The 16,519-nt window shown below is 42.8% G+C and overlaps 1 protein-coding gene across 3 annotated transcripts in view; it reads left to right on the top strand.

Moving 5' to 3' along the window:
• The window catches only part of ENO4 (enolase 4), a 434,196-nt gene that overhangs the window by 371,410 nt on the left and 46,267 nt on the right, over nucleotides 1-16,519 (top strand). For all 3 annotated transcript variants that reach the window (XM_069239262.1, XM_069239263.1, XM_069239261.1), the window contains one exon: nucleotides 3,959-4,076. In XM_069239262.1, coding sequence (XP_069095363.1) covers nucleotides 3,959-4,076 — 118 coding nt within the window. The remainder of the gene's footprint in view (nucleotides 1-3,958; nucleotides 4,077-16,519) is intronic.

The raw sequence follows: 16,519 nt of genomic DNA, 5'->3' as shown, positions 1-16,519 counted from the left end.
TACAAGGGCATATTGGGTTGTCCTTTTGTATATATTATTTTTCTGGGGTTGGAGCATGACACCAGAGTCTGCAATGACTGCATCCAAATAAATCCAAAGGCCTTACAGGACAGTGAGGTCACACTTTACTTCGTCAAGCAGAAGAAGACTCCAAAGTGCGATCGGCCGAAGTCGAAAGCGAATCCTGTTCCTGCGCCTGAAGTTTTTCTCACAACAGAACTTCATCACTGTAAAAGAGTTTGGGTAAGTTCAAGAAAAAACAAAAGTGGTTGAAGTGTGAATCAGCTCTTTCCACCACTCTCAGAATCTAGAGTGCCTGCCAGTAATGTTCCTGATCTCCATCTGAGCCGATTCGGAATTTGGTCCCAGTGGATGCTGAATTCCCAGGTCCATTTATGATGCTGCAGGAAGCAGAGACCTTCAGAGAGGGCATGCTGACAATATTTGGCACTTTACCAGCTCCCTCTGATGCTCCTTCAGGCTCCAAGGATCTGTAGGAGCCTCCAGTCAGACTTCCGCTGGCGGGTCCACCCTCTGCATCGTCTGTGCCCGAGGACCTGCATTGGTGCATTGGGTTCAGCACTGGCTCCCATGCCAACTTTGGTTCTTACACCATGCCTGCGCCAAGAACAGACTGGGCAGTTCCTGGAGAGCTAATACAAATTAGCATCCAGCAGTTTCAGGCAAGGTAAAGGTAACTTTTTAAAAGTTGCTTTTCCGATATATATATATATATATATATATATATATATATATATATATATATAATAAAACCCTGACTTTACAATTCAATTGGAGTTTTAATAAATATAAAAATAGGTCTTTGAATGGTGTCTGTACCTGGTACAGGTCAAAAATAATAGATTAAACTGTATAATGTATAATCTAATTTTGCCTTTCAAATGTACCATCTACAGCCTGAGTGGAGACAATGTCATTTTGGACCTAGTAGCTAGGGGAACATGACATTTCCAATGTCATACATGTTCCACTCTTAAATATTACGTGCCCTACCTTCTGGGCAGCAAGGTGAGCTTAGGGGTGACATTTAATATTTCAAATTAAGTTTTCCTACCTGTTACAAAGGTGATTTTACCAGGTCTGTGCAGCAGGGTTCAGGCTGTTGCTATCAGGCTATACAGGGTAGGTCTGAAGCAATGTTTTCACTGCCACTGCAGTGGGTGCTACAGTAGGTGCTACAGTCCGCAGTGGCATTTAACTTTCTATGGCATATATTATGGCCTTAAAGTCAAGTTAAATGTGCCAATTGGGTTTTAAGACAATGTCAATATGTTTTAGGGGTACAGGCACCGGATAGCAGTGTCACAATGTTAGAGTTGAAGATTACCAGCAGGTGAGTCCCAAACAAATGAAAAACTGAGGGTGAACACCCACAAAGGGCTCACTTTGCAACAACCAGTTTTTGAAGCCTTTGTGAAAATTCAGAGGGTTTATTTCAAAATGAAGAGAAAGAAGAATAGAATTCCATAACTTGGATGCATGATAGAAGACACTTACTGCACCTAATCTGATAGGTGCACTTCGAAGAATAAAGAGGAGTAATGTGCTAAATAAGCGAAGACTTCATGTGGGAGGGTATACCATAATAATTGAGTGGATAAAGCTCTGCCCTGTTTTGCCGAAGGCTTTATGATAAATACAAAAGGTCTTCCAATGCAGGCACTGTTGTACTTGGAGCCAGTGCAGGTTCCTCGGAAGGGAAGAAAGAAAAACATGGAAAGGTGAGTTCAACAAGGTTCTGACTTCACAATTCTGAATCAGTTGAAGGCTTAATATGTCTTTCTCTGTTAGGAAGAGAAAATTGCAATAATCAATACAAAATAAAACCACAGCCTGAGCCACTGAACAGTGAGAACCAGAAGGTAATAATGGAAGCACTTTTAACAACACCCACAGGTAGAATTGAGCATGTGAACCCTTCTCGTGAAGGAAAGAAAAACATCAATAAAAAGTCTTCAATTCCTGGCTGACTAACCCGATACAGAAGGATTACCCACTCTGGTAGCCATGAAGAAGACCAGATCAAAGATGCTCCTCCAAAGACAAAAAGCTCTGTTGTAGCCTTATTGAGCTTAAGAGAGTGTTTTTTCACCCAGGAGACCAATTGCAATAGGCAAGCCTTGACATTTTCCACCGTGACAGTGGTTGTGTGAGCAAATGAGAACGGTCTGCGTATCATTAGCATAGTACATGACTTCAAAGCCAAAGCTGTGGATGACATCAACCGGTAGACATGTGGATGTGAATGTAGGACTCAATGAAGAGCCTGCGGAACTTCACATATAAGAGGCTTTGAGTTTTTAGCTGCTATGTGCGCCCATTGAAAATGCTGTGCAGGATGTCCCAGCTATTGGGCTCCTATAAAGGGTTCGACCCGTCGCCAGTATGAAGCCCTGAGGGAATTTTCCAACTTCAGGTTTCCACAAATAATTTTTGGGGGAGAAGTGATGCTTATTTCGTTCTTGGTGTGATGGCATAACCAATGTGGCTAGGGATAATCAGTGCGAGGTAGACTGAGTAGGGGTAGTGGCCTAAAAGTAACCACGGGTAAAATATAGCTTTGTATTGTATTTGCATGTATTAAAGAATATACATAGACATACAACTGCTCTGGTATAAAGGTACAAGTGGAAGTGACATAGGTACTAAAATATAATGGCAATGTGTTACGTTCTGCAAAGCTGTACCTTCATTTATTTCATGTAGGTTTCTAAGCAAAAAAAACACCACCTTTGGAGAACATAATTTAGCAGATTGTTTGCAGCACTTAGTACCCAAGGGGCGCCCTGGTTGCGAGTTCGTTGAAGTGATGCGGGGGAAGAGAGGTCTGCCCATTGGATGTTGACGGTGCGGCAGCCTAAGCAGCTGGTAGCACCAACTGCTCCAGAAGCATATGTTCAAGTGCCTTGTATCCTGAGAAAGTTCCAGGTGTTATTATTGTTGTGGTTTTCTGAAGAAGAACTACATCCTACATTTTCAATCCAATATTTATCAATGAGGAAGAGCCCATTCCACACCTGGTGAGGATATCTGGAGGTTTACTTGTTAATGCAGATTGACGCTTCCCTTCCACCAGGCTAAACTGTTTACCCTATATTATATGAGAAATATACCTCTCTGATTGGATCATCTATAAACTCCAACCTCGTGGTGGATGTCATCTTTAAACTCAATGTCATGTTATTTGTCACCAAGAGGGTTGAGGGCAGTGTGTGTGAGTTGAGTGGGGTAGCAAGATGAACCCCAAATCTTGTACAAACTCGTCCACCCCACTTGGGCATCTAGCCAGGAGGAATGAAGGGGTATGGTATGTGAGCTAGTACGGGGCATGCTAACACCGGATGGCTAGAAGTCACAGATGTGCTGACTCGTGTTCTTAAAATTGGTTACAAGAGGAGATTATGTCGGGATAGAATATTAAATCCCAATTACTCTATCTGGTTGAATTCTGGGGTCTTAGTCAAATTCTTTTACCTCACTGCACCTCGTCGGATTTCAGTACAACATTTGGGAACTGCTGTAAGTAATTAAGTTTTATGTCCATTTTGCAGATTATCCGCAAATGTTGCTCAATTCATGCATCGATAATATTGACAAGTTACTAGTACACATCACACACCGAATATTCAGTTGGCATATTGGAGAGAAGTTCTTCTTACATCTTTCTGCGTTTATTTATAGAAGTCATTTTAATAAACGTCAGTGCAAGATATAGAGTACTTAATTGAAAATACATTTGTTACAAAATAAACCATCTAGATTTTGCATCATATACTTGGTAATTAAGTGTGGTGCGAGACTGCTGGCGCAATTCTGGCTCTGCTGTCCCTATGAATTTGGTGATTTGCCACCTCTAGTGCTATAGCATGTCTACCTGGCATGTATTGTGTTGTCTTCCGTCATTTTCTAATTCTGAAATGCTTATTCTTGTCCTTAGGCCGTTGGACTGGGAGCCAGCTTCATCAAGTTGGGAGGTCTCTTCCGAGGAGAGAGGGTGGCCAAGTACAACCGCCTGCTTGCCATAGAGGAGGAACTAGCCCGGAGCGGCGCCCTGGGTATGAACTGCTTCTTTTTTCATCCTCTTTCAGTGGGCAGAGAATGGGCGCGGGCGCAAAGGCCTGTAGGAGGAGGAGGGGTGATAGAAATAGCTCCACGGGATGGCGGAAGAATCCAGCACCATGACAAACTGCAAGGAAGACACGACGTAGAATGCATTCTTGTCCTAATAGGTTATCTATTTACCTGAAAGAATAGCAGCCCCCTGCTTGGGTACGCGCGTGCACGCTATCATAATAAACGCAGCTTTCTTTTCACACGTAGTTTGCATTAGGCTCCAGGACAGAATTAATTGGCTGGGATCGAATATGCACACCATTTGTTAATTGCTGAATAAAGGTTTCCAAGGATGCTGGGAGTACGGAGGGGCTACCTGGGCCCCTCCCGTTGGATACTCTAGATAGCATACGCGGTTGCCGTTTTCAAATCTATGCTATCCAGGAAGCAGGTGTTCTCTTATGTGGAACCGTGAATGGAGTTTGACCCTTGGAGTCTTTCTCGGCTTCAAGCGAAGATCCAGGACTCAGACTTAAACCTTTGTGGGACAGTGTTCATTGTGGAAACAGCGCTCAGCACCCTAAGTGTAGCGTCCTCCCCAGCCAGGGTACTCATAAATGAACACACCAAACACGGAGCTTGGTCTTACATGTCTTTATTCTTTTGCGTGCAAGCGCAGACACAACATTCTAAACATGAAATCTATTCACCCAGTGCTTACTTTGTGCTTGCTGTTTCCGGTGCGGAACACCAGCACTTATTTTTGAGCGCTGGCACTTATTTTTCTGCCTCAAGCATTTAGTGCACGCAAAAGACACATATGGGAAAGACGGAGGAAGAGAAAAAATGAAAAAGTGTCACAATGGGCGAAAGCAGAAAGCTGTAAGAGTGAGCTGAAGGGACAGGGAGTGGCTTTAAATATATTAAAGAGGCCCGAAATGGCTTCAAGATTATGCTGCCTCAGTATTCTGTGCTCGCACATTTAATTGCAGCAGCTGTGTGTTTAAAAAGATGGCTTAGGGCACCGGCACGTTTTTATTTACAAATTAAGCACTGTATTCCCTACACTTTATCACTTACATTACAGTTCTACAGAGTCCATCAGGAACCAAAACGGTCCCGTCATCGCTAACTCACAAGACACTACAGATCCCCCCCCTCCCCTAGTCAGTGCCGAATTAAACCCTGTGGAGGCCTCTAGGCAGTCGAAACTTTGAACCCCCTCGCAAATTATCTCCTAATACGTTTTTAATTTTACCAGTTTTATTACACAAAACTAAACATTACGCGTACGTAGTTTGCACTGAATTTCTTTGCAAACTGACAGAAAATGAGCTTTTAAGAGACACTGTTATGTGAATCTGATGTCTATGGTTTATGTACATTAAGTTGTTAATGGGTACATTACATTAATACAGTATTTTTTCTGTGGAGTCTTTCATGTAAAGTTTTCGTTTCTTTGAATTTACTGATTTTTTTCTATTTTTGGAAACAATTTAAGAAAGCTTGATTGAAATTTTCTTTCAAGATCATATCAATATTATTTTGATCCATTGTCGTTGGGCCCCTAAAAGGAGTGGGACCCATAGGCAGGTGCCTATTTTACCTACTTGGTAATCTGACACTGCCCCTTGTTAAATAAAAAAAAATACAATATTTTATACAGACTCGCAACGCTGAAAGGGCGTTAGCCACTTCCATCGTGTTTCTTAGCCCGGACTGATGCAGCTTCCAGGACACATGGAGATTGAGCTGCTGTAGGCTGGCTGAGCAGTGGCTGGTGCCCTATCTCAGCCTCATCTAAGAATCTCACAGGTCTTTAAAAGACCATTTACTTGTGAACGAGGCTTTCTTGTTTTTAGGTTGAGCATAGCAGCGCGCAAGTGCTGTTTTTACCACATTTTGGTATGTATCTGGACTTTTAACCACGCCCACCGCATGCCCATCACAATCACTCATTCATGGGCTTGCCTTTCAAAACTCCTTTGTTTCCGTTGGTAAATGCTTTACGTTTGTCCCTCCTTGGGGCGGTTTTGTTACCGCCTTGGCCATCGACGCTGTTACACGTATAATTGCACTTTTGCTGATAAGTTTGACTGCGAGCAAACTTATTTTTCCTTTTGTGTCTCTCCTTTGCGCTCACGCTTATGGCGGTAGTGGCGCTTTGAATCAGCTTTTTTATGTCAACTATTTTACTTTTTATTTTCAATTTATGTTGCAAGAAAAGTCCAGTTAGGAGTTTACAACACTAATAGCTCTAACTCGAGCAAACGTGAGACCCATTGCATTGCAAATGCTTGTTTACACTGGTTGACAGACCTCCTGCCCTCCCACTTTGCCCATTCCTTACATTTGTGAATTACATTTGCTGCCACAGTGGACATTTGATTGGCAGGGGTGCCATCTGTCCGGGTTTCTACCGGCAAAGCAGTATTTTAAAAATAAGCGAAATTACCAAATACCGGGTACTTTGAGCTCATATTTGTACCTACTTTAACCAGAAAATATAAACAGAAAGCACCTTTAAATGTGTTCTAGAGCCGTTTTAATGATCCCTGACTAATAATTTAACAAAGACAGAAAACTCATCTTACAAACGAACGCATACAATATCATGCAGGCCTTGTAGACTTTTAAAACAACAACAAATTGCCACATTTTTCTATTGGAAAGGTGGCAACCCTATAAGCAGGGCCCCTGGAATTATACAGCAGTGGAGGGCCAAATTATGTGGCAGGCAAGAAAAGACAAATTATGAGGCACATGTGATAAAATTACTTCAATACTTTGTGAATTTTAAACTTGTTAACACTGTCTTGGTATTAGTTGCACCTTTTTAGTTCCAGAACTACAGAAAGGGGACCAGTCAACCTTTGCAAAGGGCCTTTGACTATGCAGCAATATGGGGTTCTGCGTTTTTAGTAACTTTTGAACCATTTGAGCTAGAAACAATTTTTTTGTTCAAACTGCAGATTATACAGCAGATGATGTATTATGTGGCAAATTCGCCAAATCTATAATTATGCAAAAATCGACACAGCCGCACAATTGCATAATTCCAGTGGCCCTGCCTGTAAGACGTATCAAGAGGCTGAAAGTTTGTTGCGGGATCTGCAAATCATTTATTTTGTCCTCCCTCAATTCCTGCTTGATGTCTGGCAGACAGTACTGGGCTGAAAGGGGAACCTGTGCACTTCAAAAACACTATTTGAAGTTTCCCCCACTTCAAAGGCATTTTAGGTATATAAACTGGGTCCCTGATCCCACCAAATCAGACACTTCTGGACCTACACCTGGACTCTGTCTGAGAGACTGCCTGGCTGCCCAAAGGACTAATCTGGACTGCTTTGCTGAAGGACTGCTTTCCTGCTTGTTGCCTGGTGCTCCTGACTCTGCTGGAAGGACTCTGCCTTACTCTTAAAGTGCTCTCCAAGGGCGTGGATTGACCTTGCCTCCTGTTTCTGGAGTCTTGGGGCCAACAAAGACTTCACCTTTTCTGGAAATCCTTGTGTGTTGGGAAATCAATGCAACCCCTCCAGAAAACGATGCAGCACCTGCATCACGGCTGGAAAATCATTGCACCATTGACCGGAATGACGCAGCGCAACATTCACAAACGGAAATTGACGCAGGGCCTGCCTCATGGCTGAAATTTCTCTGCATCGTCTACCGGATCGATGCAATGCTTGCTCCTTCTTCCAGCGTGTCAAGGATGTTCAACACATCGACCCTGCACATCAAAATATCCCAACATTGCAGTGAAGAACCAAGGCTGAACTTCGGAAAATCGACGCTTCACCTTGCAGTGTAGAAAGAAACGACACCTCATCTGTGGCGAGCTGGCGCCTTATTTATCAACACATCTAGTACTCTGCGGCCCCTGTGCGTCGTTATTTTTGGCGCATCCCAGACACTGTGTGTTACAAGAATACAATCACTGTTTCTTAAGAATTGAGACTCTTTGGAATCTTTAAAAAGTGATAACTTAACTTTTGCATATTGGATTTTTGTCGTTTTGAGCTTATTTTATTCAGATAAATATTATCTATTTTTCTAAACCTGTGCGTTATATTTTTGTGGTGTTTTCAATGTGTTACTGTATGAGTGACTGAACAAATACTTTACACATTGCCTTCTAATTTAAGCCTGTCTGCTCTCTGCCAAGCTACCAGAGGGTGAGCACAGAATAATTTGGGTTGTGTTGCGATGTACCCTGACTAGATTTGTGGTCCTTACTTGGATAGGGTGCACACGTCTGCCAACTAGAGACCCAGTTTCTAACATTGCCCATTTAGTCCTGCTTTTCATTCAGCACAATGCTTAAATCTGGAACAATTTTTTTTTCTGCATTATAGGTTAGTTCTGAAAATCCCAACATGCAAAGTGTTACTGGTAAAAAACATGTTTTCCAAAGGGGTCAAGCATTTCATAAAATCAAGTGGATGCTGTGGTATTCATTTAAAGAAAAGTGGATATGTTAATTTCCAATAGTGTTGCTGCTTGATTCACATGTGAAACCAAATATAACCTGTACAGCTATTTTAAGGAAGTGCACCTTTTCATTCAGATCATACTTGTCATAAAAGACCTTGTACTCTTTTTATGGGGGTGCTGATAGCACTTTTGCATACCAGACGTCATTTTTGAAGGTCCCATGACCATTGGGTGGAGTATTCATTGATCAATGGCAAAATTCTGGCAATGGCATATTGTATTTAATCCTTGGCATAAGGGGCTCACTTATGAAAAAATGCCATCCTTCACACAGTGGAAGTAATTTCTGACATGGCATTTGAAACAAGCATTGACAAAGCCAATAGGTCTCGCCAATGCAAGCTTTGCTAATGTGTTTTAGCCATGTTGAACACCAGCATAAATTAAACAAGCAAGCTCTGAAGAAAGCGCCTGACACTTGACCTCGGTCTTAGAATGCACAGCAAATGTGATGAGATGATAACAAGATTTACAGACCTGTTTACAGAAAGGGAGCCCTCGGAAGGATACTGTAAGTTTCGGACAGGGGAAGATATGAATTCAAGCTTGACAGCCTAAAACAAATGAAGCCAGCAAATGGAAAGGAAGAAAATGTGATACAAACAACAAAGCCAATGGCAAGCGAGGGGCAGAATGCATTCCTAAGTCTACTCTCCGATTGTCCCCAAGATTTCCTTATCAAACCAGACAGCTGCGCCATCTGGTAGGCTACTATCTAAAAATGTGATCTACTCATAGGAAAGGCCAGGCTTCTACCACACACACCATGAAAGTACTGGAATGTTTTATAAATGTTATGTAATGGTCTATGGTGTTTTAGCAAATTTGACACAAAATACTTCAAAAATTTCTCAGGAGAGGAGCCTACTCTCCCCAAAACCACCAACAACAAGACGGTCCTCTCACCCCTTCCACTCGGGGTAGACAATATGTGTTAGTCTTGGTGGACTATGCCACACGATATCCCGAGGCCATTCCCCTTCCCAGTATACACACTAAAGCTATCTCCCAGGCAATGATAGAATTCTTTTGCAGGGTGGGTTTCCTGAAAGAGATATTGACTGACCAAGGGACTCCTTTTATGTCTAGGTTAATGGCTGAAGTATGTCGATTGTTAGGGGTAAAACAAATTCGGACAGCAGTAGATCATCCGCAGACAGACGGGTTGGTCGAAAGATACAACAAAACCATTAAATCCTTACTAAGAAAAAGTATATCTGAGGCTGGTAAGGATTGGGAAAAGAAACTACCGTTGGTTTTATATGCTATCTGCACCCACGTCCAAGCGTCCTTAGGCCATAGCCCTTGTGAGATGTTGTTCGGTCGACAACCTCGCACACTGTTAGATATGTTAGCCGAACAGTGGGAGGACACAGAAGAGGAAGTAAAAGACCTCTTAACCTATACCAGAGAATTAAGAGAGAATCTTCATACAGTATGGGAAGAAGCTCATACTGCCCTACAGGAAGCACAGAATAAGCAGAAGCAAATGTATGATACCCGAAGCACAGTTCGCACCCTAACCGTAGGGGACAAAGCTCTAGTCTTACTCCCTAGCACTGAAAATAAATTATTGGCCAAATGGCAGGGACCATTTGAAGTGATAGCACAGATCAACCCCACCACCTATAAGCTGGCCATTCCCCCAAGGAAGTGGTAGGGAGCAGATATATCACATCAATCTTCTTAGAAAATGGCTAGCACCCACAGGTGACTATTCTGTTCACTTTATCGATTCTGAAGTTACTGACGACATCCCGTATCCCAGGTTACCTCCCCATGACCTGTCCAACCAGGTACAACCATGGATCAATCCCGATCTTACTAGGTTGTATCACAATCAACTAAACCGCCTAGTGCATCACAATCAAGATATCTTCTCTAAATATCCAGGTAGAACCACCCTAGTCCAACATCCCATTCGCCTGAAAATGAATACTGTCTCACGACAGCGGCCATACCGTATCCCAGAAGCAAAACAAAAGATTATTGAAGAAGTTCAAGCCATGTTGGCAGCTGGCATCATAGAGCCGTCAACCAGCCCTTGGGGCTCGCCAGTCTTCTTGGTGCCCAAGCCAGATGGCAGTACTCGGTTTTGTGTAGATTATAGGGGTGTCAACAACTTAACATATTTTGATGCCCATCCCATGCCTAGAATCGACGAGCTCATTGAGAGATTAGGCCAAGCCAAGTACTTAACCACCCTAGATCTCACAAAGGGTTATTGGCAAAAACAGCGTTTGCCACCCCTTCGGGATTATATCACTTTAATGTCCTCCCTTTTGGGCTTCACGCGGCCCCCGCCACCTTCTAAAGACTCATGGACGAAATCCTACGACCTTTTAAGCAGTATGCTGCTGCCTATCTCGATGACATTGTCATCTATAGTAAGACCTGGGAGGAGCACATGACACATCCAGACACCATATTACAAGCTCTACGAAAGGCCCTGTTAACCGCCAATCCTGAAAAATGTAGACTTGGACAGACCAGTATCAAGTATCTGGGCTATATTGTGGGGAGCGGTCGGATTAGTCCCCAAGTAGAAAAAGTAAAAGCCATCTCTAAAATGGAGTTCCCCAAGAAAAAAAAAGATATTAGGGCTTTCCTAGGATTGATCGGCTATTTTCGGCGCTTCATTCTCCATTTCTCCACAATTGCGGAACCTCTTACTAATATGCTAAAAAACACCAGTCCCAACACCCTTGGACCCCCCCCTGTGACTGCATTACGGAGCTTTGATAAGTTAAAAGCCGCTCTCACATCTGAACCTGTACTATGTTGTCCTAATTTCGGTAAACCCTTTGTACTACTAACCGATGCCTCCGACGTGGGTCTTGGGGCTGTGTTATCCCAGCCGCAGGATGATGATTCCCTCCACCCCGTATTATACATCAGCAGGAAACTTCTACCGCGGGAAGTGCAATATCCAACTATAGAGAAGGAGTGTTTGGCGATTAAATGGGCGATTGAATCTCTCAGATATTACCTGTCCCGCAGGACTTTTATCCTCATTACTGATCACGCTCCTCTTACATGGCTCACCCATCATAAGGACACTAATTCCTGTGTTCTCCGCTAGTTCCTTTCCTTACAGCCTTTCTCCTTTCGGATTCAGCATCTTCCGGGAAAGCATATGGAGAATGCGGATTTTCTTTCCCGTTATCCGGTCCTGTTGCGTCTCGACAGGCCGCTCTCTAGGGGGAGTGTATGTGAGGGGCTGGAACCAGTTCGCCCGCACATGACTCGCACTTGTGCTGACGCTGCCCCAGTTACTCCGAGACTTCTTAGTCTCTCTGCCCGTGATTGGCGGGATGACCCACAGTGGCGGGCCGCTGGGAGGTCAAAAGAGACGCTGCCAGCACTTACGGCGTTCAGAGGTTGGGAGGAGAAAACGGGAGGCCAGAAGACAACCGTGAACCAGCTGTCGGAGGAGGAGAAACCCAGCGAGAGAGAGACGAACGTGGAGAACAAGGAGCGGAGGAGAAGGCGGAAGGCGAGTGACAGGAGATCCTGTTCCAGGCAACCGGGAGGACGGAGTGCAGCATCCCGCCACGCTTCAGGAGAAGCGTGGCCATTCAGGTGCATGGGACCACGTCCCTGAACGAGTGATTGAGAAAAGTTAGCGGAGTGAGAGAAAGGGGGGGGTGGGAAGAAACGGTAACACGGAAGGAAGGGAGGGGGAAGGACAACACCGGGAAACAAACGCACGAGCACTGGGAAAGGGAGGGGGTGAGAAAAAGGAAACAGAGATAGACAAGGGAGAGGACCAACAGGGAGAGATAAATAACTTACCACCGGGCACCTTAGAGCACCGCCACTAAATAGACCAGCCAAGAATCGCGCACAGGAACGATTGAGAGCTGAAAGAAAATAAGAAGACAGAAAGGACAGGAGTTAGACCACTATGAAACAGATGGAAGAAAGCACATACTAACCTGAACCAGTTGGAGAAAGTAACCTTGCAAGAACAGTGAGACAGGGACAACAAAGAAAGCATAAGGAAACAAAATAGATACCAGTATCACGTTCACTTACTGTTCTCATTCTCTTCTCTCCACATGCGCTTCCCGGGGGATGACCTGTGAACAAGGGAGACAGAAAGAGAAGAGTGATGACCAAACCCCAAGAACTTCCCACCACCCTATACCCAGCAAACAAAGACTGAAGTATACTCACCTGCTTCATACCACTTCCAAAATCATCAATAAAATTCCTTGCTTCCAAGACTATCACGTGGTCTAGAGTGATTTATCCACACCCGCACGGTTACACATCCATTATCTAGGGTGCTTTAAATAAAGCGCATCACAGCACTATACAAGTATCTTAACTTTTCCAGACAATCGCATGGATTTATGTCATAGGTTGCCATGACATAATGCATTATCCAGAAGCAGTGCAGTGGTTTTATATAACACTCTCAGTTTTATTCCAAGTCACATTGTTTTCATTTCTTTCATGCATTTATTTCCAATAATCTTGCACAGTTCCTATCTGCACATGTTTTGTCTTTGACTCCCTTTGAAATCTTAGTAATTGAATGACAGGGAATACTTGAAACTAGGTAGTGCGCAGTTGCACTGTTAAAAAATTTATCCTTTCTAGTAGAGAGCATAGTTATACAACATTATATTTCTCCTGAATTATTATGGGGTCTCTTATGGTTTGTTCACTCTGTACATGTTTAGTGACTCCGCTAAATGCATCATTGCATGGATACTCAACTAATGTACATTTGTGTCTCCATGTATAGTCATTAAAGTATAATCATCAAACTCAATATATATTCTTTTAAAAAATTGTCAATGTTTATACAACGCACACCTACACAAATAGCCACTGCTCATCCTTTATGTGGTGAACAGCATGGAGGTTTCATGTTCTGTTCTTCTCAAGAACAACACAGGAGTAGGTAGCAGGGAAAGCTGCCTGGACCCAAGATACCTGATGCCTGCCTTGATTCAGAGAAACCTGCACTATGTCTTTGAGATATTGCCTATGGCTGAAGAGCAGACCTTACTCAAGAGACCTTAACATGAGACAGGAGATCTGAACAGGAAGAGCTGAAGATGGGCTTCAAGATCTAGAAGACTTCACTTGAAAAAAGGTCCTGTAACCAGAGTACCTGAAATGGAAGTACCTTAGGACATCCCGATTCCTTGGCAGCACAGTCAAAGGCCTGTGCTGTGTGCCAGTCAAAGGCTTGTGAATTACTTCCAATGCTCCAACTGATTTTAGACCCCCCCCCCCCTTCCCACTCCATTGCTCAGTCATTGCTCAGTTACAATTTCAGCATTGCTGCGCAGTTCCCTAGAAAACAAATCATGAAAACAACCATTCACCTTTAACCTCCTGACCACACAGGACTTTATCAAGGTTGCAAAAGCTTGTAGACCAGCATGGTCACTGGCAGACCCATGCCCTACTTATATATGTAACAATATACTCATTAATTGCTCTGCAGCTAATCCAGTCAGAAGTAGTAACAGCTCCTTGGATAAAGGCCTCTTCTGAAAATAACTCCCTAAAACAAAGAGGCCTTCAAATAAGGGCTCCTTCTAACTTCTGGCCAATAACCACTGTTTCTAGGAAAAAAGGCTGAAAGATCAGCTTCAAGACAAATAGCTGCATTCATTGAAGAAAGTAACCTATTCATAAATTATCAAAACAGATTTTGGTATGGCTGTGGCACAAAAGCAACACTAACTTTTACAAGTGATGATTTAAACACTACAGTTGACTCAAATGGAGTAACAACATGCCTTTTACTTGAGCTCTGCCTTGCCTTTGATTCTGTTCATCTCTAAAGGATCTTGAATTGGACAAATGTTCTTCAAAAATAACTTTTTATCTGTAGTTATCTAGACCTCTAACATTCAGACACCTTTGCTCCTAATACTCCCTACAAAGCATCTTTTTTTGCCAGCTCGTCAATACCGGCCTGGTGCTTTTCTGCATGGATGTGGCGCAGTATGCTACATTTATGGGCACTGCTCAATGTGACGTGCTAACAATAACTATTGTTTTTTTTTTTGGGTTGCACAGGTGTGTGGCAGTTCATTTACAGGCAACAATATTACCAACTCACAGGCACACAATTAACTCTGGGAAAAGGAATGGTATATTTTTAATTAAACATGTGACTTAAGAGTCACATACCCCTACTAAACATGTGGTAACACACTAAGCAGTCCTTCATTTGTAAAATAATAAATGTGGGAACCAATGTTTTGCTCAGGCCCCATGTCTGGCAATTTCAAGTGTAGGGAGCGCAGAATAAGAAAATTGCCTACATGTGATTCTGCTGTGTGCCACCTTCAACCACCACCAGGCACACCCTGCCCCTTTATTTCAATCTTGCAGGTCATTTTTCATCTTTGCTTTCTTTTCCTCCTTTCCCCCTTTTGTGTTTTTCTCTCTCTTGTTCTGGAACAAAGTCTGATGAGGAAACCCAAAAATGAGTGCAAGTGGGCTCCAGCTGCAACCACCGACTCAAATTAGGCACAACTACTAAGCCTAATATTTTGAGAAATGTATATAAGAACAGCCTCACCCATGACTACTTTGCAACATCCATTAGGATAAACCTAATTGTACCTCGGTCTTTAATGGGACAGGAGCATTTTTCTGGACTTGCAATGGTAAATACTTCACAAGCAATTTGTCCTGTCACCGAAGAAATCAGTGAATTGACAAATAGGGTGTTGTCTTGAAATAACTTTGCGAAAACCTGTTGAATGCGCTATGGATTAAAATTCGTAGATGCTGTTTTTTTAGTTGTCTGCTTTTTAAAGATCACTAAGAGTGGCCTAGGAACAGTGTCAAATTTACAAAAACATGTTTATAATAATATCAGGTTTGTCAAATATATTTAAATTGCACAGTTTATAATTTCTTTTTTGAGATATTGGCTATGAGGATAGCTCCAACCACGCTTCTGGAAATGCTTGTCCTGATCCATATGTTGGAAGTGTTACCCTCCTCCCCCCCGAAGACAGTGTCTAGATGCGCCCCTATATGTTTATTACAGTTCCTTTGTAAGTCGCTTTGGAGCTCTGACTAAACACCCACATCATGTCCTCTGAGGCTGGAAAGAGAAAACAGAAGCGTCCATGACTGATGATAGTGATGTAGGGACAGATGCAGTCAGAAGATGCTAATCGAACCAGTCTCATCTCTGACATTAGGAATTGGCGAATGATGAGGCACATGTCTGAAGTGCAAAGAATCTCTCATAATGGACTTTCCAGGACGGTGAGCAGTCACCATGTACCCTTTGCTAGTCACAAGTTCAAAGCGATCAGCATCAAAGGGAGCATCAAATTAGCATTTTCTCTGTTATCACACCAGTACTCAATCTCCTTGATTGAAAGTATTGTTTTTGGCACATCAACTTTTGTCTTCATATACTTTTATCTTTTGTTTACGGCCCAAGTCTTTTTGACAAAGTTCACCATCGGTTGTACATCTTCTGTTGGTCCATTGTTGTAATTTGGTCATCATGGCTCTCTCAAACTTCAATGTAGCAGGACCTTCACCTGTCGTTGAATAAGGAGTCGACTGATTAGCTCAAAGAGTAGCATGGGGAACCAACTTCAGATTAAGCTTCTCCATCTTAGCATGCTGAACAGTCTTTTTAAGTGTGCTCATAAAGCATTCAACAACATCATGTGCTTGTGGCCAAAGTGGTGTGATTTTCTGATGCTTCACATTGAGATGAGTACGAAAGTCTCAAAATTCACAACTGTTGAAAGACAGACCTTTGTCAGACTTTATATTTGAAGGAACACCCCATATTGCAAAACAAAAATGCCATCTAATTTCTCAATTACATTTTCATGAGTAATAGACAAGTACTAGTGGAAAACAGGAGCATTCATCCATAATCACCATCGGGTGATGTTCATTGACAATAGGCCCAACGAAATCAACAGAAATTATCTCCCAT

This window comes from Pleurodeles waltl, chromosome 6, assembly GCF_031143425.1.
Source record: "Pleurodeles waltl isolate 20211129_DDA chromosome 6, aPleWal1.hap1.20221129, whole genome shotgun sequence".
Classification (NCBI taxonomy): Eukaryota; Metazoa; Chordata; class Amphibia; order Caudata; family Salamandridae; genus Pleurodeles; species Pleurodeles waltl.
This window is presented reverse-complemented; position numbering and strand designations above follow the sequence as displayed.